The 19,674-nt window shown below is 50.3% G+C and overlaps 10 protein-coding genes and 1 non-coding gene across 11 annotated transcripts; 5 read left to right on the top strand and 6 right to left on the bottom strand.

Moving 5' to 3' along the window:
• Positions 1-248: 248 nt before the first annotated feature.
• J4E82_005239 (uncharacterized protein) lies at positions 249-2,325 on the top strand (the record flags this gene model as incomplete). The annotated part of the gene is made up of 6 exons (XM_051731507.1): positions 249-399; positions 469-678; positions 1,308-1,330; positions 1,383-1,701; positions 1,750-2,139; positions 2,204-2,325. 6 exons carry the CDS (start codon positions 249-251, stop codon positions 2,323-2,325), a joined length of 1,215 nt encoding a protein of 404 aa, XP_051588697.1.
• A 1,294-nt stretch (positions 2,326-3,619) lies between these two features.
• J4E82_005238 lies at positions 3,620-3,723 on the top strand. The gene has a single exon. It is a non-coding gene; the product is annotated as a tRNA-Met (tRNA).
• Positions 3,724-4,503: 780 nt separating this feature from the next.
• J4E82_005237 (uncharacterized protein) lies at positions 4,504-5,983 on the top strand (the record flags this gene model as incomplete). Its single annotated transcript, XM_051731506.1, has 2 exons — positions 4,504-5,022; positions 5,069-5,983. 2 exons carry the CDS (start codon positions 4,504-4,506, stop codon positions 5,981-5,983), a joined length of 1,434 nt encoding a protein of 477 aa, XP_051588696.1.
• A 99-nt stretch (positions 5,984-6,082) lies between these two features.
• J4E82_005236 (uncharacterized protein) lies at positions 6,083-7,195 on the bottom strand (the record flags this gene model as incomplete). Its single annotated transcript, XM_051731505.1, has 1 exon — positions 6,083-7,195. One exon carries the CDS (start codon positions 7,193-7,195, stop codon positions 6,083-6,085), a length of 1,113 nt encoding a protein of 370 aa, XP_051588695.1.
• Positions 7,196-7,914: 719 nt separating this feature from the next.
• On the bottom strand, positions 7,915-9,532 carry J4E82_005235 (uncharacterized protein; the record flags this gene model as incomplete). Its single annotated transcript, XM_051731504.1, has 4 exons — positions 7,915-8,307; positions 8,368-8,908; positions 8,958-9,364; positions 9,524-9,532. 4 exons carry the CDS (start codon positions 9,530-9,532, stop codon positions 7,915-7,917), a joined length of 1,350 nt encoding a protein of 449 aa, XP_051588694.1.
• A 515-nt stretch (positions 9,533-10,047) lies between these two features.
• On the bottom strand, positions 10,048-10,680 carry J4E82_005234 (uncharacterized protein; the record flags this gene model as incomplete). Its single annotated transcript, XM_051731503.1, has 2 exons — positions 10,048-10,533; positions 10,591-10,680. 2 exons carry the CDS (start codon positions 10,678-10,680, stop codon positions 10,048-10,050), a joined length of 576 nt encoding a protein of 191 aa, XP_051588693.1.
• Positions 10,681-14,352: 3,672 nt separating this feature from the next.
• Positions 14,353-15,467, bottom strand: J4E82_005233 (uncharacterized protein; the record flags this gene model as incomplete). The annotated part of the gene is made up of 3 exons (XM_051731502.1): positions 14,353-15,248; positions 15,297-15,369; positions 15,417-15,467. 3 exons carry the CDS (start codon positions 15,465-15,467, stop codon positions 14,353-14,355), a joined length of 1,020 nt encoding a protein of 339 aa, XP_051588692.1.
• A 294-nt stretch (positions 15,468-15,761) lies between these two features.
• Positions 15,762-16,266, top strand: J4E82_005232 (uncharacterized protein; the record flags this gene model as incomplete). The annotated part of the gene is made up of 3 exons (XM_051731501.1): positions 15,762-15,776; positions 15,826-16,171; positions 16,220-16,266. The coding sequence occupies 3 exons, from the start codon at positions 15,762-15,764 to the stop codon at positions 16,264-16,266; spliced, it is 408 nt and encodes a 135-aa protein (XP_051588691.1).
• Positions 16,267-16,357: 91 nt separating this feature from the next.
• On the bottom strand, positions 16,358-16,915 carry J4E82_005231 (uncharacterized protein; the record flags this gene model as incomplete). Its single annotated transcript, XM_051731500.1, has 3 exons — positions 16,358-16,419; positions 16,475-16,791; positions 16,839-16,915. The coding sequence occupies 3 exons, from the start codon at positions 16,913-16,915 to the stop codon at positions 16,358-16,360; spliced, it is 456 nt and encodes a 151-aa protein (XP_051588690.1).
• An 836-nt stretch (positions 16,916-17,751) lies between these two features.
• Positions 17,752-18,384, top strand: J4E82_005230 (uncharacterized protein; the record flags this gene model as incomplete). The annotated part of the gene is made up of 3 exons (XM_051731499.1): positions 17,752-17,801; positions 17,880-18,297; positions 18,349-18,384. The coding sequence occupies 3 exons, from the start codon at positions 17,752-17,754 to the stop codon at positions 18,382-18,384; spliced, it is 504 nt and encodes a 167-aa protein (XP_051588689.1).
• A 434-nt stretch (positions 18,385-18,818) lies between these two features.
• Positions 18,819-19,628, bottom strand: ARPC4 (Actin- protein 2/3 complex subunit 4; the record flags this gene model as incomplete). Its single annotated transcript, XM_051731498.1, has 3 exons — positions 18,819-18,872; positions 18,923-19,375; positions 19,605-19,628. The coding sequence occupies 3 exons, from the start codon at positions 19,626-19,628 to the stop codon at positions 18,819-18,821; spliced, it is 531 nt and encodes a 176-aa protein (XP_051588688.1).
• Positions 19,629-19,674: the final 46 nt, after the last annotated feature.

Raw genomic sequence — 19,674 nt, 5'->3', positions numbered from 1 at the left:
TGGTAGTGATAGATCATCTTGATGATGACATGAGTGGCTCTGTGTTGTTTCCTCGACAGTTGTAACATGTCAGGGATGTTTTATATCCGGTGGCAATTATGTCTACGCGTGACGCGACTGTAATCAATCCGCGATATTGCAGACCAGGATCAAGCAATGCGTAGACGCGATCACATATAAAGAGATCTGGAGAGCGAAGTAACTGTCCTCATTGTGTATTCAAACCGTGAATTCGGATTCTTGTTGCAATGCTCGCCTTTTTCGCTCAAGTCTTGCTCATTGTCTCAGGCGCACTTGCGGTGCCAGTGGAGAACGCTGGAAACTCAGCAACCGTAGGCAAGATACGAGGCGTTCGCGATCCGATCTACCATCTGTATCTCCAGGCCAACTCTAAAAATGGTATGCCACCCCTCATATATCAACCTTCCTATTTCTACTTCTCCAGTAGTTTGCCGTTGACACATATAGCATCCATACCCGTCCTGGGCCCCGAAACTGCAGCTGACGAATTTACTATTGGTGGCACAATTCAATCGAAGAAGACAAGTCTGTACCTGAACATAGCGACCACGTCGACAAGCTACAAGCCATTGGTATGGGGGACGACTGGGGATACGACAGCATGGGGGTTGGAGGGTGACACCATTATAACTGTACAAGGTAGCAGCTACGGTCGGCGTAAGCATCCCAGGAGGTGTAGAAGGCACGGTTCGCCCTTTTTGTTGCTAACACGCGATGTAGAGCTAAATTTCCTCGTATGCAAATCGACGGATGCAAGTTACTACGACTTGTACCTTCAGACCGGAAGCGACGTTCCGAGTGGAAGGACGTGCAGCAATTACCAGACAATACATCTACCGTGTCTGTGCTGAAGATTGTTACTGCTGGGCCACTTGTTGTTGTAGTTCATGTTCTTGAAAGAGCAGATACAAAGTAGCAAAGGCAGAAGCTTCGCATCAGGTCGCCGACCTTGGATCACTAATCTAAACGTGATATGGGTAGTTTTGTGATCCTCCGCAAATCAATCTTGGAAGACAGCGAGAGAGGCGAGAGATCTGTCCGCGGCAGTGCTAACCACATCGGGTATGGCATGTTTCGAGACCGAAGAGACCCACCGAGGGGATCCACCGATGATTCGATGATTAGTGACGTATCGACCTTGTTAACTCCGAACAGCGTAGCTCTTTCGTTGATGATTAATGGTACAGATGTGGGGAAGATGCTGTTGCATATCACTGTCCCCGCTTCCTTTCTTCAAACGTCCATCGATTGAAGCATATCAACAATCATGTCATACAGCAGGATAGGAGTCGTGACCGGCGCGAACAAGGTACTCATACACATCTACGGTCCCTTCGCAGGTACTGGACTGATTCCTATAGGGCATTGGACGCGCAATCGTCCAGCAGCTAGCCCTCCAATATCCCAAGTCGCCGCTTAACAGCGGACCCTTTTTGATTTACCTGACAGCTCGTGATCAAGGCAGGGGAGAAGCTGCCGTCAAGGACCTGGAGCAAGATGCGCAGCTCAAGGAGGCAAAGGCATTGAAGGCCGACGGAGGGCTATCGGAGATTAAATTCCACTTGCTTGATATCACGAGCAGCAGCAGCATCAAAACCCTCGCAGACCACTTGAAGCAGGCGCACGGAGATGGCATTGACTTTGTCATCAACAACGCGGGAATTGCCATGGATGGCTTTAGTGCGTATCGCTTCCCGTACCACGTATTGCTTATGCTAACGGCTACAGACGCCGATATTGTCAAGACAACCCTCGACTGCAACTACTACAAGACGCTCGAGGCATGCCACGCTTTCCTTCCCCTCCTGAAGCCCACGGGCCGCATCGTAAACCTCGGCAGCATGGCTGGTAAACTCAACAAGTACTCCGAAGAAGTCCGTAACCGCTTCCTCGCCTCCAAGACCGAGGAAGATGTCACAGAGATCATGAAGGAGTTCGTTTCTGCTGTGGAGGCTGGCAAAGAGAAGGACGCTGGATTTCCTAGTGCAGGTTATGCTGTGAGCAAGGCGGGAATAATTGGAGGCACACGAGCGCTGGCCAGACAGGAGAAGGAAAAGGGAAGCAAAGTGTTGATCAACGTCTGCTGTCCTGGCTACGTCAATACCGATATGACGAAAGGTGAGAATCTCCCCTGTTCGGACTTCAAAGGAAGCATTAACTAACTTGGCATACCAAATTTTAGGCAACGGAACACGAACTGTAGAAGAAGGAGCTCAAACGCCGGTGCTGCTTGCAATCCATGACATTCAGAACAAGACGGGTAGCTTCTGGCAGTACGAGAAGGAGATCGACTGGGTTGGATAGAAGTACAACAGAATAAAAAAAAAACAGACCCTCCAAGACGGATCCGCATTTTTGTCTTGTCACCATGCCTGTGATTCGATAGCTGGAAGCTTACACGCATACAAAACACACGCTACAGTTCTCTTACAACAACGAAGTGGAAAGGAGCTTCAACAGCAAGAAGCTCGACGCGTTTACAGGGCTAACGCGTCTTGCATTACTAGCGCGGATCTCTTCTGGCGGAAGAAGCGACGCGTGAGGAAGGGGCGATAGAGGGAGGTGCGTCCCACGTTGAAAGAGCAACTCAGCAAGACTTCCAAACTTCAAACAATTCTGATTATGCATATTCTACGTACCTGGGTGGAGCTGGGCGACTACTATAACCAGACACCATCAATAGATGTCTCTCAACTTCACCAAAGGCGAATCTAAGAGGTTGTAGCTGTGAACCGTGCCGGGGAGTGTCTTTAGCTGCAGAGGTGGCAAAAGTCGTGCCTTCCTCCAAGACCAAGATGGACCCACTTTCGAGTTCGACATTGTGCCATCTCGTGCAACACGCGCCTTGTGACTGGACGAGCGAAATTTAAGGTTATCCGATGAGTGGTGACGCGTAGCTGCTTCGCGTCTTCCTGCAAGACTTCCTGCTCTTTGGCTATACCACTCCACCGCCCTTGACTGACACCATGGCCACCAACGTGAGTAGGACTGCACAGCGGAGATGCCGTACCTGTAAACCATTGACCAGACTAATTCGAGTATCGCAGACTCATGCTACCGCAAAGCCAGCGAAGCCAACGCCTCTCGACTGGGTAAGTTGACCGCAACTCCACTGCCTCGCTCCTTCCAACTTTTTGCTCTCCACCTCTTCGCTCTTCCACGTCTCCACTTCCTACCTCTCGCACTTCTCATCTACTGCACTTCTCACGTTGTTCCATTACCCATCTCTTTCAACTCCGGTGAACTGGTAGCCACGCTCTTGCACCTAAGCTAACATATTGTTAAGAAAACCTACTGGGTAGAGAAGAAAGAGAAGAAGGCACAGGAACAAGAGCGCAAGCGAAAGAGAGAAGAGGACGCGCAAGACGTGCCGCCTGCGTGAGCCCGACTTTGGTGACTGTGACAAGAAGAAGAAGCCCCAGATCATACTGCCGTTGCGTGGGGCTGCAAGTTCGAAGTTCTTTACTTGTTCGTTAGCGGAAAATGGGATTTTCAAGCAATGCAAAGCGATATCTTTGGCGCTCGACCGAATTATAGAACCACATTGTCGACGCCTCCCCATCGAAGAATCAGTTTCATCATCACTTGGTGTAGCTCGGTCTCCTTGGTGTAGTTGGTTATCACGTGGGTCTCATATCACCATATATGACTACTATCATAGTAGATATCCCAAGGCCGCCAGTTCGAGTCTGGCAGGGGACAAGTTGTTTTTTTCGTTCTTGCAAGTTCACGCGTATGCTAGAACTTTGTCAGGTTGTATTTTTTTTTTGGAATTATCCTCGATAAAGTGTCGTGGGCTCTCCAAGCTACAAACTCGCAAGGAGCAAAGCAAAACTAGTAGCGAGGTATTCTTTGACTTGATATCGTTCTTTCCTCGTATTCACTTTGCAGCAAGGCTGTGTGGCTTGGAAATCTCAGCCGCGTTCTCACAACGAGAGTAGGTTGGAACATCATCTCAAATATTGGGATTTGACGGAGCACATCGTAGGATTGAAAGCATGGACGCAAAAGCAATATTAGCTGATTGAGTTGTGTTGGTGAGCTAGTATGGTCACGGCACGCATGCACGCAGCGATGTATGTTTTCCTCGATGCCTCCCGCCATTAGCCATCGACGCGTCCCCTCAACACTCACCACCCTTGGAATGTGCAACGCCCGCCAGCTACGCCTGGTATAGTCCCGGCTATATTAGAGGAAGCTGCGGGGGTCTTGAATATACCGAATTATAGATGTTTCAGGCATCTTTCTTTTGCCAGACGCGTCGCACAGTAGCAAAATCGGTGTTCACGTGCAGCCGTGATAGATCCGCGTTGCTCAGGGGCTTCCGAAGCGATTACGAAACCCGTTGATGTCATGATTCAACGAACATCCAAATCGACCTCATCAACTACAATCATAACCCATCAAGATTGATGGGCATTCATCTCAATTCAGCAGTTAAATCCTACCAAATTCCAGTCTCATACTATCTGATACGTGAAGATGCCTCAGGCGAAGAAACAGAAGACCGTGCACGATTCCGGCGTTTTCCTGGAGGAGTCGGGCAGTGAGAGCTCAGATTCTGCTTTTGAGACGGTGCGCACCCACAAGAACGACAAAGAGAAAGGCGCAAAAAGCAAGAACAACAGCACGGATGAGACCCAGTCAAACAAGCCTGCAAATCCAGCGCCGTATGATTACGTCTGTATACCTCATCCTTTCTTCGACGTAGAGGACAGGAATTGGCTGAATTGGACATTGGATCCGGACGCCTACATCGAAGATGAATTGGAGGTTTTTGAAAAGCTCTACAAGCCTATTGACGATAAGTTCAGAAAAGACGGTGTCTTCAAAGCACCGCCGAGCAAGTTTCCGGGGCACAAATGGGTGATGATGTGGGATGCTTGGCTGAAGGTGGACTTACTAGGAAGGAAAGCCAAATATTGCGATCCTGACGGTTTCGGCATGGAGCTATACCAAGACTGGCAAGGATGGGGAGTACAGGAGATCTTGGAAAACATGGTATGTGCGAAGATCGACGGGGTATGCTAAAGCTGACAATGAAAAGCTGATCGAGTTCGACGAAAGCTTCCGGGCCAACGATGACCGCATTGAGAAGATGTGGTCGGTGGTTAGTGCAGTGGGCCTCTGGATGAATTGCGATGAAAACATCGACGCGCTCACGAACAATGAAGACGGCAAGACAACCTGCGAGCTTTTTGGCGTACTGGGCTGCGCATTACTGACTGTGCTTGCGACCATTGAAGCAGCAGGCGAGCTCAAGCCAGATTCCCGCTTTCTCGACTTGACTCTTGGTATCTCATATTACTTGGAATTATCGCACGATCTCCCTGCATATGGCATTGAAGGAGAATGTGTAGCTTGGCGCAAAGAAGCCGTCAATTACTTCAAGAAGGGCAAGCTCGATCCCGAGAAGGGAACCTATACAACGAAGCTGCGTATAGAGAAATTGTCCAAAGTAGGCAACTTCGATGGTGACGACGGCGACTACAAGGAAACCAATGGACTTGTTGAGGAGGTCATGACTGGGATGACGAGCTCTGAGAGACTTCAGGCTGAGAGACTTCAAGCTGAGAAAGCGACCGCGAACCCTGTCGGCAGCTCTGCTGCAAATCCGGTCATGATCCCTGAAGACGACGACGCGAACAAAGAGAACGAAAATCCAGAGGCCACAGGCGACAAGGCTGTCTCTTCGCTACCGACTTCAAATGGCAAGAGAAAGAGGGGTTTGAGCGATGCAGAGAACGTGAAGGATACGAACAATGGGAAGAAAGACCCATGGCACTGGAATGAGAAGTTCAACGCGTACAAGGAGAGGCAAGGTGAAACATTGGGTGGTGAAAAGTATGACATTACCAAGATGACCAGGGCAGACAGAGCAGCTACGTCGTTCACTGGGAAAGATCCCCTTGCAAAAATCCCGGTGAAGTATCTAAAGGAAAATCTACTGGATAAAGCTTAGTTGTAAGGAATAGGATCTGTCGGAGTGTAATACACGTTTACGATGATATGTGCAAGTTCCTGTTTTCGATGTCTAGGAGGCGTTTTTCAATCTAGACTGCTATTGCACACACCCCCGACTATCCACTGGCCAGATCTCCTCGATAACCCCCTTCCGATACGCATAATAGACATTATGTAAGTTCACCGTCGGATCGATATGGCTAGGTACCATCTCAACCCTATCTCCTATCTTCAACTCTTCACCCTTGCCTTCCTCCCAGGCAAGACTGCCATGCTCATCACCCAGAACCCCATACGTATACCCCGGTGTCTTGCATTCTGCAAGCCCAGAGTCCGTCGTCAGCGACTTGAGTCCTGCATCAATAGTAATGATATTCGCGCCCTGTTTGCTGAGAACTGTAGAGAGGATGGTCAGACTCTGAGCGTAGTTCGTCGAACCAACGGCGTTGCGATAATCCGTGTCCATGAAGAGGAAAGAGCCAGGCTGTACCTCGGTGATTCCAGGGACGGTGACACAGAACTCTGCAGTTCCAGTTCCACCTGTTGTTACTACATCGATGGCATGACCTTCTTTCCTTAGCGCATCGGCAGTAGACGTAAGGATCTTCATGCTCTCAAGACACTGGCTTTTGCGCTCTTCGAGACCATGGACATGTTGCAGGTGGCCTTCGTACCCTTGTACGCCGATGAGTCTGAGATGCTTTGAGCTGGTGACAAAACGAGCTAGTTCCGAAGCTGGTCCCCCGGGTTGCACGCCTGTACGATGCAATCCCACATCGAGATCGATGAGCGTCATAACTGTGCCCTCGAAATCGCTTTCTGATAGTGCTTGTTCAATGGCGCTTGCGCCCTCTTTGCTGTCGACAACTATTCTTACATCTCTGTACTTCTTGACCAATTCCACTAACCTCTTTACCTTCGCAGGACCGATAATCTCACATGTAATCAGCAGATCTGTGAAACCCTTCTCACACATGATTTCTGCCTCGCTGAGTTTCGCCACGCATCCACCTTTTGCACCCGCTGCGACCATCTTCTTCGCAATGATCGCAGATTTTGAGGTCTTGAGATGTGGACGGATATTGACACCAGTAGGGAGGAGTTGTTTCATGAGTTTACTTAAGTTGGTCTCCATGAGGTCCAAGTCCACAATCATGGATGGCGTGTCTAGCGATTCCAGTGAGTCGCCCACCTTAGGAGAGTACGGCATGGTTGTGTTGTGTACGAGACGCTGGTAGGACCGATGGTATGCAGAACGTTGTTGGTGGTAAATTGTGAAAGCAGCTCGACCACGACTCGAAACGCATATATGCCGGAGAATTACGGGCTTAGTCACAACGTATCGGAGTGCGAACATCGGACACGGCGCTTGAAGATAGGCGTTAGGAGTGAAAAAGTGGGTTGCTTGATCGTGATAACCCGAAATGGTAAGCCGGCGGCCATCCCACCTTCCTGACTGAACACTAGCCTCTAGGTTTACGGACCGTTCATGTCGTACAACCGCGAGGTACCACAGAGGGTATGCATCAGCCTTTTTGTCATGCGTGTATCAATAGAGACTACGTTCAGTACGTTCAAGGAGCGTTGAACATAGGTTGCGGTCACGTTGCACTCATCTCATTCTGTACAAGCAATTTCGCAAAACTGAAGTCCAGCCTAGAAACCATTTTCGATAGTCATCTGCGAGTCCGCACGTGAGAGCTCGTTTCTTCTAATATCTACTCAAAAAGAATCCCGGAGTTGTTCGCCTTTTTTTCCTTCTGAGTCATGATCCTACTGAAGGAGATATGGCGCATACCTTAGGGATAGGTTGTTCCATTGGGTAGCACTACTCAAAACGAATGAGCATCTTTGTACGGGCTTGTGCTTAACAGTACTTTCGAACCTGACGAATGAAGCCCGTGAATCCAAAAATGGTGCTTCCATCTATCAAGCCTTGCAGCCTTTGTGCCCACTTTGCTGCCACATCGTAACACTCTTAACCCTCATCTGCCCATCGTCCTTCCAGGTAGGCAGCCACTGGTCCTTGGCTTCCCAAAAGTCGAGCTTTGCCCGAAGGCTCCTGTCAATCCATGGCTTACCGCTCTTACCATCCTCAAACCAGCCATTTGTTGAGCCAACAGCAAGGTTCACGACAAGATAGAACTCCTGGTCGAAAGGAGCTGTGTTGCCTTTGGTGTGCTTCCATGGATTCTCAAGGCGGGTGCCGTTGGCATCGGCTTGAGGGAAATTACCGTACTTGAAAAAAGGCTCATCAAAATGCGTGTACATGACTTGTAGGAGGCGTGTATTGATATAAGTGAAGATGTACTTCTCGCTCCACTAAATGCATGGTCAATACCGTCGCGCACGATAGTATGGAAAGGAAAGTAGGGGTATTACCTCAACACCAAAGGTGTTGTAGTCGGCTGCATATGTAGTGTGCAGCGCCTGGCGCTTGACATTGTTGCGCCACCAACCATTGTGGTTGGCGTCAGGGCCGAAGTGCAGCGTGCTCGAGACGACGTTATTGCCGCCTTGCGCATAACCTGGAGCATTGCCGCGGGACTCCGCGATATCGATCTCACCAGAACGAGGCCAGGCGCCATATACGTTATCCTTGGGTAACATCCAGATGGCGGGCCACAGCCAGTCACCAGTGGGCAGCTTGGCGACGACTTCGACGCGGCCGTACTTGATTGAAGCACCAAGTTTGGTATTTATTCGGCCAGACTTGACAGGATTGACAATTGTACCGTTAGTCGTGTTGGTAGTGGCGACACAGTCGGTCCAATCGGAGCCAGTGCATCCCTGTCCACGGAGATCGATGATGTAGTTGCTGCCGATGAATGTTTCGTCTTGGATTGTTGGCTTTATAACGAGCTCGCCGTTCTTGATGAAAACGTTCTCGTCTGTACCTGTAGTCATCTCGAATTGGCCGTTGCTACAAACATCAATCAGTCCAGGTGTAACAATGGTTCGAGGCAACATACCCATAGCCGCCCAGCTCGACTTCCTTAGTCCAGACGTTCTCGTTCAGCGTGGTGAAATTATCATGGTAGATCTCGCAGTATTTGTGCCTGCCTATGACTCTGAAGCCGTCCCAGATCATGATAGCCACTACCATGAAACCGAGTCCAAGCCCGATAAGAGGAAGAATTGTGCCCCATTTCTGCCTGGGATGCGGCTTGTCGAGCCACGGCATCTGCACATCTTCGGGCTTAACCCGTCGTGAGCGGAAATACTGACCTGGTACGGGTCCGTAGTGGAAGCCAGAGCCTGTGGCTTGCTTGCCCTTGAAGGCTTGCTTGCTGTTGGTGCTTTTGGATTTGTGGACTTTCTCTGAAGGGTCCCCCGAGCGGGCTACAGGGGTGATGATGTCAGGAGTTTCTGTGAGGTTCTGCATAATGTGCTGGTGTTATAGTATAGGAGGAGAGAATAATGTAAAGTAGTAGACTTTTTGTAGCAGGCAAATTCGATATCCGCCTAACATGAAACCTACCACACGTGTACGCATCGGGAACCCTGTGGCCAGTAGACAGTATTTCAACGTACTTACAGAGCGCATGTTCGCATAGCGTAAGCCCGACTGAATGTTCAATGGGCGGTCCAATCCAATTACGCGACAGAGCGACCGAGTCCCTTGGTACGAGTAGATCCCGTTCGCCAGGCTCCACAGTAAAGAGAACATGTTTCCTTCGAACCGTAAGACAGATATGGTGATTGTTGGTCTTGTGTGGGTACTTGTGGAAAAGATTGACGGCTGAGAACCGGCGATTGGATGAGCCACTCAGCACGAAAAGGCTCGATTTTTCGACAGTTGTATCTACCACCGAAAGCACCTTACAGGCATTCGTCGTGTCTCAAGATGACGACAGGATCATGTAACAAATAGCGAATACCTCTAGGTTATGAAATAGGTTTTTCTGTTGAGAGATACAGATCAGTGAAACCGAACCTTTATTCTTTCGTAATTTGAGCGCGTCAGCGCCCTCAGCACTCTGAAACAACAGCTGCACCGAAGGGACATATCACGCTCAAGACGCCCACGACCACAGCGCGTCGCTTGTTTCGCCCGCGCATCTATGCGCCCACTGCCAGACTCAAGTATATGCCCCACACGACACCCACAGAGCAGCCAAAGAGGACCCTCTTGTCTACTGGCACCCACAGGAAGCTGATAAGGCTTATCGCAGGCCAAAACTTGTATCCGTCCTTCATCATTGGCCATAGCTTGTTCGCGCAGTCGCTCGTAACCACGTCCATGGCGTTGACGCCAGGTTTCCCCTGCGCATTGACATAACCCATATATGCCAAAAACATGAGTGTGTTGACGACTGCGCCGATGGTCTGATCAAGCAGGAACTTGATAAGGACGTTGGTCTTGTTGAGGGACGTCTTGGCGGGATCGGATTTCGAGCCTGGCTTCTCGGACGGTAGAGCAGCAGAGGGCACATTGGTAGGAAATTGCTCTTCTAGGTAGCCTTGCCAGACAATGTTTGGCGGGGTGCTGAGTACGCTGAAGAGCGCGAACTTGAAGACTGTGGCATAATTGAGCGCAAAAGGCGTCTGGGCACGTGTCAGCTACAGGCACCAAATAACCACAAATTGCGCAACTGTGCGTACGCCGTCTTGATACGACGATATGGCTTGCGCAAGCACATTCGAAGTTATGCTGAGCACTGCGCCCTGCAGGGTCTGCGATACTATCGACATGATTTCGTTGTTGATCAGGTGTACAAATATCCACAGCCGCGATTGAACAATGGAAAAGTAGGATGAAATTTATCGCAGGTAGGATAAATGCAGAAGAGGAGGCGTGAGGCGTGTGTAGGGCTATGTGTATCAATGTGGCCAGCACATCGACTATTTTCGGGAGTATCAACAATGTTTCGCCCGTGGCAAGTCGCGTCCCGCCATCCCGCCATCCCGCCATCCCAGCCCGCGTCCGCCCGTGACGTCAATCAAGACGTGCAGCCCAACACCGCGTTGATTAGGACCGCTTTTCCATAGTACCCTGCCTTGCAGCTCCTTCTCATGAATGGCCCAATGGCAGTGTCGACGCGTACTTACTGGACTGCTGGATTGCACCTGAAGAATAGTCAGACCGTCGCAAAACGACTAGTACGCCATCTTACGTCCTAAAGGAATCGCTGCGGAGTAGAACAAGGTATGCAGTCGCAAACGATGTTGGAGCTAGCCGATAGAAGTTTCATGTAGCTAATCTAACTTAGATCTAATCTTGAACCTCATTCGACCGCGCGGGCATTCTAACAGGCTGATAGCGCGAAACCATAGACCAATACAATCTTGAACAAAGACAATAAGCCATTCGCACTGACAGGACCCTTTCGTGATCACACCCATATTCGCGTCTCACCCAAGTGTAATCTCTACCTTTTCCTTTGCCTCGCTCTCCCAAACGTCCTTCCTCACTCTTCCAAGCGCTTTGCGATATGCAACGCCTTCCACCCGTCTTACCCAGAGTACATTGACGAACTCGTACAGCCCTTGCTTCCAACCGCAATCTTCTTGGTACCATTCGTCAAAGTTTCGAGCATCGATTTCCCAATCCTCGACCGAACCAGCAGATATCTCAATAAGCTCACATAGCTCATCTCCCATCCGAGCCGGGTCGTAGAGCGCGTCCGCGACTTCAGTGTGCAAGGGTGTAGTAAATGAGAAGCTCGGAAGAGCTTTAGAGGTATCCCGAGAACGGTGTTTTAGGGCTGGGGCTGACGAGGTTGAAGTTTCGTCACGCGCATGCGAAGGTATAAAATTGAGTCGGAGACATCCAGCCCAACGACCAGAATCCGTGAGAAGTTGTATGGAAGGACAGCCTGACGTCGTGTTGAGGAATTCTTTGCCCAGTGTAAGGAAGGCGTGTTTCGTAATACAATGTAGAAACCGAGCGTTTACCACAGGTTGCCGGCGGCTTGTCTGGTCGAGGATTGGGATGGGGAAGCGGAAGGGTACGGAAGGGTCACACGAATGTCGAACTGCATTTCCGTCCTCTCCCAAGCTTGTAGACAAGGTCCATCCTGGAGGTAGGCTATCCCCCGGCTTGGTAAACGCTGGCCGCCTAAATTGCAAAGGCATAGTGATTAGAGAACGCTCCGACGTCAGCGTTTTTGAATACGTCCATTGAACAGTACTGATGGTCCGCCAGGAAGTGTATTGTGGTATATCTGAGATAGGCGAATACTCGAACTGGTAATTGGCAGCACTTCTCCAGCTCTCTGAGTTAATGATGCCTTCCCATCCTGCCCAAAACCATGAAGGTAAGATTGTTTCGCCAGCAGACAGTCTTCGCGGGTTTCGCCTCTTTAGGAATGCCCATGGTTGCCACAATAGCGCGGCATCAAAACACATTGTTGGTAGACCAGATATGAAACCTCCTGGGAACACGCTGCTCAAATGTGCCAGACAACTGACGAACGCATCAAGAACATCTTCTGGGAAGGTCAAGTCCCGTTCATTGAATAGAGCCATGAGCCTTGTGTATCGAATCATATCTGGCCAAGGTGAATTATTGAGACCAGCAACAGGTACGTCCATTTTAGTTGCAGAAGCATCAGAGTTTGGTGTTGGGGTGTGGGAAGGAGCGAGTGTAAGTCGGGATATATCCTGGCACTCGTGCCAGGAAGCACATAGACATTCCCAATTGACTGTATCGTTTTGAAAGATGACCCTTCGTGTAGAGAATATGTATTCCTGAAAGGTCCAGCCTCGCGAATACCACTTGGTCTGCATGAGTGATACCGCTTGATCAAGCATATATTTTGCACCATCCAGAGGTTGTCCGTCTGCCCTTCTCTTCTCTTGTTTTGAAGGAGAATCACCATGAACAAGCGCCATTCTACGATGTCCATAAAGACTCAGGCTCGCTTCTTCGTTCTGAGCTGCGACTAAGGTAAAGAGTGAACCTGCATATATCTCTCCCATAGCACTTAGTTGATGGTGTTTGGTTGCGTCATCGTCTTGGATGATTGTGATCCGATCCACCCATAGATAAGGAAGCCCCAAATCCCTGATCAGATTGATGGCGTCCCTGATAAGACTAGGTAGCGATATGATCCCGTTGTAGAGTCCGTTATGCTCTTGAAGCTCTTTCAGGTTCGATTTCGTGGCGCAAGCTGAAGCCTCTGCCCTACCCCAAACATAGCTCAAGGCAACATAACGCGGGCGTTCAGGCGCCGCAACCAAACACCCTCGCTCAACATCAACCAGGTAGGACGGAAATGGCGAGTGCATCTGTGAGGTTCTGCTACCATGGCAGCGTATTCCATGTAGTTTTTCGCAACGATCTATCCACGTTTGGATGATACCGACATCCATAATCGTAGCGTCCTGAGCTAACACACTAGTGTCTGCCTCTGAGTCCCTCTTCTCAATGTAAGGAAGAAAAGGGACGAGGTGAGTAGGCATATCCTTCCATGACACATCGGTGTTTCTGGGTGACGCTGTGCGGCAATGGCGTCGTCGGGTCTCTGGGAAGTGCACCGCCGAAGACACCGTTTGGCGAGCGAGTTCTTCAGCTGTATCGGGAATCCATAGCTCCGTTTGATGGTGCAACGGGGGAATTCCAATCCAGCCCTCTTGGGGAGCTATACTCGTGCCGGTAGCCTCAGTCGTTACTGCTTGCTTGTCTTCCTGCATTCTGCACTCTGCTGCTACCACGTCCATGGTCTGTACTAGGCCTGACGCGAGGCGCCTTTTTCGATAAAGTTATATGTTGACCAGATGCTCATGTGGCATGCACATAATTCGATCCTCTACGTGATCCGCTCTCAGGCGCCTCTTTCTCTCAAACTCGCTGTGCACGAATTTGCTCGATATTTTATCAGGTCCGAGGATACCAATGCCTCTTCCACAACGGTGGAGATGGGTTCATTAACATTGGAGACGACATCGTTGGCAGTGAAGGAATATTCGAGTGGTGACGCAAAGTGAGGGGTATGACCTCGGTGACAGGGGCAGCCAGAACTGGTTAATGAACTCTCTATCTCGGTGGTAGAGGAGAATCTGATGCGCAAGGCTGACAGGACAGGTACTCGTCGGTCGGACTCCGAGTCATTGGACTAGCTACTGGTGCAATTTGATTACTCATGGACCAGGTGTAGTCGCTTGGTATGGCTGGGTCAACATTGTATGAAGCTGGTAGGGAAGTCGCCCATTCTCCTGTCTGTTCCCCTTGTTGACCAGGGGTGCAAGCGGCGTGGTACGGAGAAACCACCAGTCTTTATCCGGTATCGATTCTGGTGATGATTCAGCTGATCTCTTGTGATGATTCACAAAAACGAGGGACAACGATGGCTGCGCACATCTACTTCATGGCAAGCCACGTTACACCACTCACTGAAGCGCGTCGAGCAACGAGTCGCGGTCTTAAGCGGTCGATTCTTCTCGGTAGAAATCCGCCATGCCCTCTTTCACAGCCTTTCGGAGTTGCGCACCCGCTCTGCCCAGCTCCCCGCCACCTTTGGTAGCCTGCTCCAGACCTGCGATGATTGCAGCCTCAGCTCGATCTCGAAACAATCTTTGCCGATCTTCACGGTCTTCATACATCTCTGCTTCTTCGTCTCTGGCAGCACCAAATAGGTTCAAATGCGCGTAGGCATTCGATCGTTCGGAGAGCACGTGATGCTGCGTATGCCAAAGCGGAAAAGTGTTGTCGCTGAGGCCGATAGAAGCAGCTGTCTGAGCATGAGAGAGCCCGGTGCGGAGGAAAGAAGTCAACGCATTCATTTGCTTGACTTGCATCTTCGTATCGGCCTTTCCGTACGATTTTCCAGACGACCATTTGCTCGATGCTTCACTTTGCCAACCAAGCAAAGTGAGGAAGCATTTGAGCATCTTCACCCACCCTCCAGCACAACTGACAATTTCATCGCCTGTGACCACAAGCAGCCATTCCAGCACCTCGAGGCCAAATACACGAATTTCAGTTGCTAAGTGCGTCATTGCAGCTCTTGTGTGCAGTAGCAGCTGATCTGCGTGGCTAGCGATATCGATTGGTGGCAGACTTTGCAGAAGCTTGAGTAGTTGCTGACGAACATTATTTGATCCGTCCAGAATGAGCTTTTGTGCCACGGGAATGATGACAGACGAAGGTTGCGGTAATGGAACTGTAGGTGGGTTGCTTGTGATGGCTGATGTTAAAAAGGCCAAGGATTCTTTCCGCTGTGCATCTGACTTGTGATTTAGTAGACCTAGGTGATGAGCGCATTGCGCTTCTAAACTTGGAGCACTGGTAGAAAGTGCTTGCTGCTTGAGAGAAATTGCTGCGATGTGTTAGTTGAGAATGTGAAATTTAGTGTTGTAAGTCTCACATTTGGCTCGGAAGCTGGTATCAGTGCTATTCGCTGCCTTGGGTCTGGCTTTTCCGACCTTCAATTTTGGTTTCTGTTTTGGTCAGCTCTGTAATTCATAGAAATCCTGTACATGCTTACCTGGAAGTCTTTCTTCTTGTTCTCCTTCTTCTTCTTTGAGCTGGCGGTCATGATGTCGGACTATTGGAACCCTGCAAATCAAGTTCGCGACCCTCTGAATCGAAGACCTTCTCCTTACGCGTGAAATGTCGAGGAGGTGAACGAAAATCTTCGCGTTAATGATTGAAGACGCGTTCCCTACTGATGAGCGGAAAATTGAAGATCTACAGATGCCGCTAATACCAAAAAGGCATGGACCATGTAGCTCTTGGCAGGGTCCAGCCGCAGTGGTGTACGACCATGTCATTATTAGCATCTGTAAACAGCGACTGCATCTCTTAGTCTCCATTGTACCTGTTATGCAACATGGCTCAGAACGCTGTATGTATCAGTCAGTTCTTGTAGTAGCAGACCACTAACGACTGCATAGCCAGACGAGACACTTTCGCTACTCACGCGACTGAGCCAAAAGCCTGGCGTTCAGAGCACCCTGATTTTGTCGCGCGAGAACGGCACCATAATACGCACTTCGGGCCTCATATCGAATAGCTCGTCGGCGAATCCAAACAGCACTCTACCGGCATCCGGGGAAGCTGCATCCGACAACTACTCGAACGGCAGGAAAGAAAGTGGGATACACAGCGCTGAAGACGTTGCGAGCATGGTCTGGTCATTCTTGACAGCAGCAGGGAGCCTCGTAGACGAGCTGGACAAGGATGATGAGGTCAAGCTTCTCCGACTGCGGACAAAGAAGAACGAACTGGTCATCGTGCCAGGTATGTTCCCCGCACATGCAATGGTGGGGCTTATGCTAACGTCTCCAGATCCCAAGTTCATTCTCGTCGCTATTCACGATACACCTCCAGCATAGGCCATACTACCAACTCATCGCACATGTTTCCCGATCCCCGCAAGCGTTATGATACCCAGTCGTTCTGATTTGAATACAACAAAAACCTCAGTTACCAATGAGACTCACTAATCTCGACTGCGTTCACGTCCACACCGTCCTTGAACCATCGTTCTACGCGAATTTCAGTCGATGTTTCCGCTTATACATGCAAGCTTGAAATACTCACGGGTTTCACCAATCTCGATATCGTTACCGCTCATCTGCCGCTTGCGCATCTTCCCGTCTTCTGCAAATGTCCAATCCTCGAGACCATAGCAACGCTTCCACTTCATGCCGTCATGGGCATCTTGGAACTCATACCAGAATTGCACGGCGATTTTGTTGTCAGTAAAGGCAAATAGTTCTTTGCGCAGCTGGTAATTCTTCTCCTTCTCCCACTTCTTTGTTAAGAAGTTTTCAATCTCCGCCGTACCAGAGAGGAAAGACGATCGATTGCGCCAAATACAGTCGGGTGTATAGGCTTGTGCGATTGCCTTGGGATCCCTGGCATACTTAGTAGGCGTGAGGTAGCTGGTCACAATGCTGCATACTGGCCATTCCAGAGGTCCTGTGCCTTCTTGACCTTGGCATGGGCGGATTCTTGAGTAAAAGGTGGTGCGAGTGACATATTCGGAACGAGCAAAGCTAGATAGGTTCAGACAGATTGAAATAAGAATCAGTTATATATCATCAAAACAACAAAGACGATCACTTTGAAGTTGAGTCATGCTGAGTGATGAGATGCCGCTGGATGGATGCCTCGTATCGGCACTTCGGCATGCGCTTACATGCATCCCTGTGGAAAGAAGCTCAGTTACTTCAAAATGGACATCGAGCATTTAGACCTCCAAGATCTCACCTAAAGAGGATCAGAGGACATACAGCCAGTGCGAGTAGAACGTTGGTTCGACGAGTGACAACACAAGCTCTGCCGAAGAAGAAGATTCTGGAACTGGAGGAAGCAAAAGAGACGCTCAGTTCTACACCGACCAAACGCCGAGGTCCAGACATGCCAGCATCTGTGTCCAATCTTGGAGAACAGAACAGGGTGTGGTTGGCGAGTGCCAGCAGATAGCTTTCATCAATAAGCTTCCAAATGTCATCAACCACAACAGGTCGCATCGGGCCCGTATCGTCAGCGCCCTATCCATCTGCTCAGTCAGGTACACGCCCAGACGCCTCTCTAATAGGCCAAAAAGATTTGTCAAAGATACCCTGCATTGTCAGAATGCGTTGGCTGGTACCTGGCGTCATACGCCATACCCCTCGGCCGGGCGCATGCCGGAGCTGTGCCCCACTACGAGATCTCGAAGCTTCAAGCTTGGGAAGCAGGCGGGTGCCCCTCCAAATAACTAATCGGCGTAGTCCACAATAACAAGTCACTTCCTCTCACCTCACTCTGCTGTTTAATTTCCAATTCCTCAATCTACATAACCTTCTACACAAATACACCAGTCAATCATAATGGCTCCTCTACAAGTTGGCGACAAGCTCCCCGAGGGCGTCAAGTTCGAGTAAGTGCAGTCGTATCGAGCTCCGCTCACCATCGAAGCTTTTGGGGTTTACGCTGACATTGTATTTTCTCCGTGCAGATGGGCACCCATCACCGACAGCGACCCTACCGTCTGCGGTCGTCCCCAAGAATACGATGCCAGCAAGGAATGGGCGGACAAGAAGGTCGTCCTCTTCTCCGTTCCCGGCGCTTTCACCCCAGGCTGCCAAGCATACCATCTCCCTCCATACATTGCAAAGGCCAAGGAGTTCAAAGAGAAGGGCGTTGACATCATTGCTACCATTGCAAGCAACGACAGCTGGGTCATGAACGCCTGGGGCAAGGTCAATGGCGTCAAGAACGACGATGTTCTTTTCCTTAGCGACACCAAGACCTTTTTCTCCAAGGAGTACGGTTGGCCTGCGGGTATGGGCGACCGCAACGGTCGCTGGGCTATGGTCTTCGATCACGGCAAGGTCATCTACGCCGAGAACGAGAAGAGCCCCGGCGAGGTTTCGGTAAGTATCTAGTGGTCCTGAGAGTAATGATCTGTTCCTAACGATGTATAGGTTTCTAGTGCCGATGCCGTTCTGGCCAAGTTGTAAGCGCTACAAGCTCAGTGTTCGAGAGGCTTTTGCACATGTCAATAGATCTAGCTAGCACCTTGTAGACGAAATACCCAAACAAGAATAATGACAGTGTACAAACGCAACCTAAATGTGATGTTGTCCTGCCACGTCAGTCGCCCACTTTTATCCATGTAGCGTTTATAGTTATGTTCGAACGATCGGCGGTGTAGGCCAGGGACGGCATGGAATTGGAAGTTCGTATTTGTATTGAATGCTGGTCGAATGCTCAGCCTGGATTGCAACTTTTCCACAACATGGCTTGTTCGTAGGCATCGATTCTGGCCCTTGACCGTCCTAGCTGCGTCCGCCCGAGTATTCGTAATAAGCCCATATATACAAACGCCGTCATGACTAATGCGCTCAATCAAACTATGCTCTGGTCAGCGTACGTACACGGGTGTCTCTAGCGTTTAACGTACTGGTGTAAGGAAGGACTCGGCCACGAAACGTGCTCTTGCGTTCAGCTAGAAATGTGTCAGCTTCAGGCCAAAGACGTAGGCCTTGGTTGGCTTACGAAGAGCTTCATTTCTGAGATCTCCTTGTCTACCTCCTCCATGAACTGGATGATGAAGTCGACCAGCTTGTGCTTCAGCATCTCCTCGGTGTGGAAGTTGGTGATGAGGAACGAGATGTCGTAGCCCTTGACTGGCTTCCTCCGCATGATGTAGAAGGACTCGGCTCTTTGGGTCAGGAACCGTGTGAACTTGTGGACCAGGATGTGTTCAATCTCATCTGCCTGCTTGATCTTGATGCTTATGCGCACACTGTTGATACTGGGCTCGATGTACACGCGTTCCTCGGCGTTCCTCGACACGGTAAGCGGGTTCAGGATGACTTCGGGCGAGCTCGCAGCCTCGATCTCGGGGACATTGTGGCGTTCCGAGGCCTGGGACGCAAAGTTGGAGAGGGAGAGGGCGGCTGTGAGCGACGAGCGCACGCACTGGAGGTACGGGCGGAGTGATTGCGACTGCGAGTGTCAGCGTGAGCATGCGACTAGCCGGCAGTGGAGTGGCAGCGGCAGCGGCAGGACGGGAGAATACCATTGCGGATAGAGCTCAGCACCAGCTCTATGCTATGTTGGAAGGGTAGGGCTGCCGTCGGGGGAGAGCGGGCTGCTATGACATGCCAGTACGGCGAGTTGGCGGTGCCTGCAGCTGGTCGCGCTAGTGGGGTAGAAGCTCCGGGCGGCGGCTCACCTTGGCGCGGCCGTCCTTCCTCATGCTTCCATTAACTTTTGCCCCACGACTGCATTATAAACACTCTCTC

This window comes from Alternaria postmessia (genome assembly GCF_024291825.1).
Source record: "Alternaria postmessia strain BMP 2775 chromosome Unknown scaffold_27, whole genome shotgun sequence".
Classification (NCBI taxonomy): domain Eukaryota; kingdom Fungi; phylum Ascomycota; class Dothideomycetes; order Pleosporales; family Pleosporaceae; genus Alternaria; species Alternaria postmessia.
The sequence above is the reverse complement of the archived record's forward strand: the minus strand, read 5'-3'. Positions and strand labels throughout refer to the sequence as shown.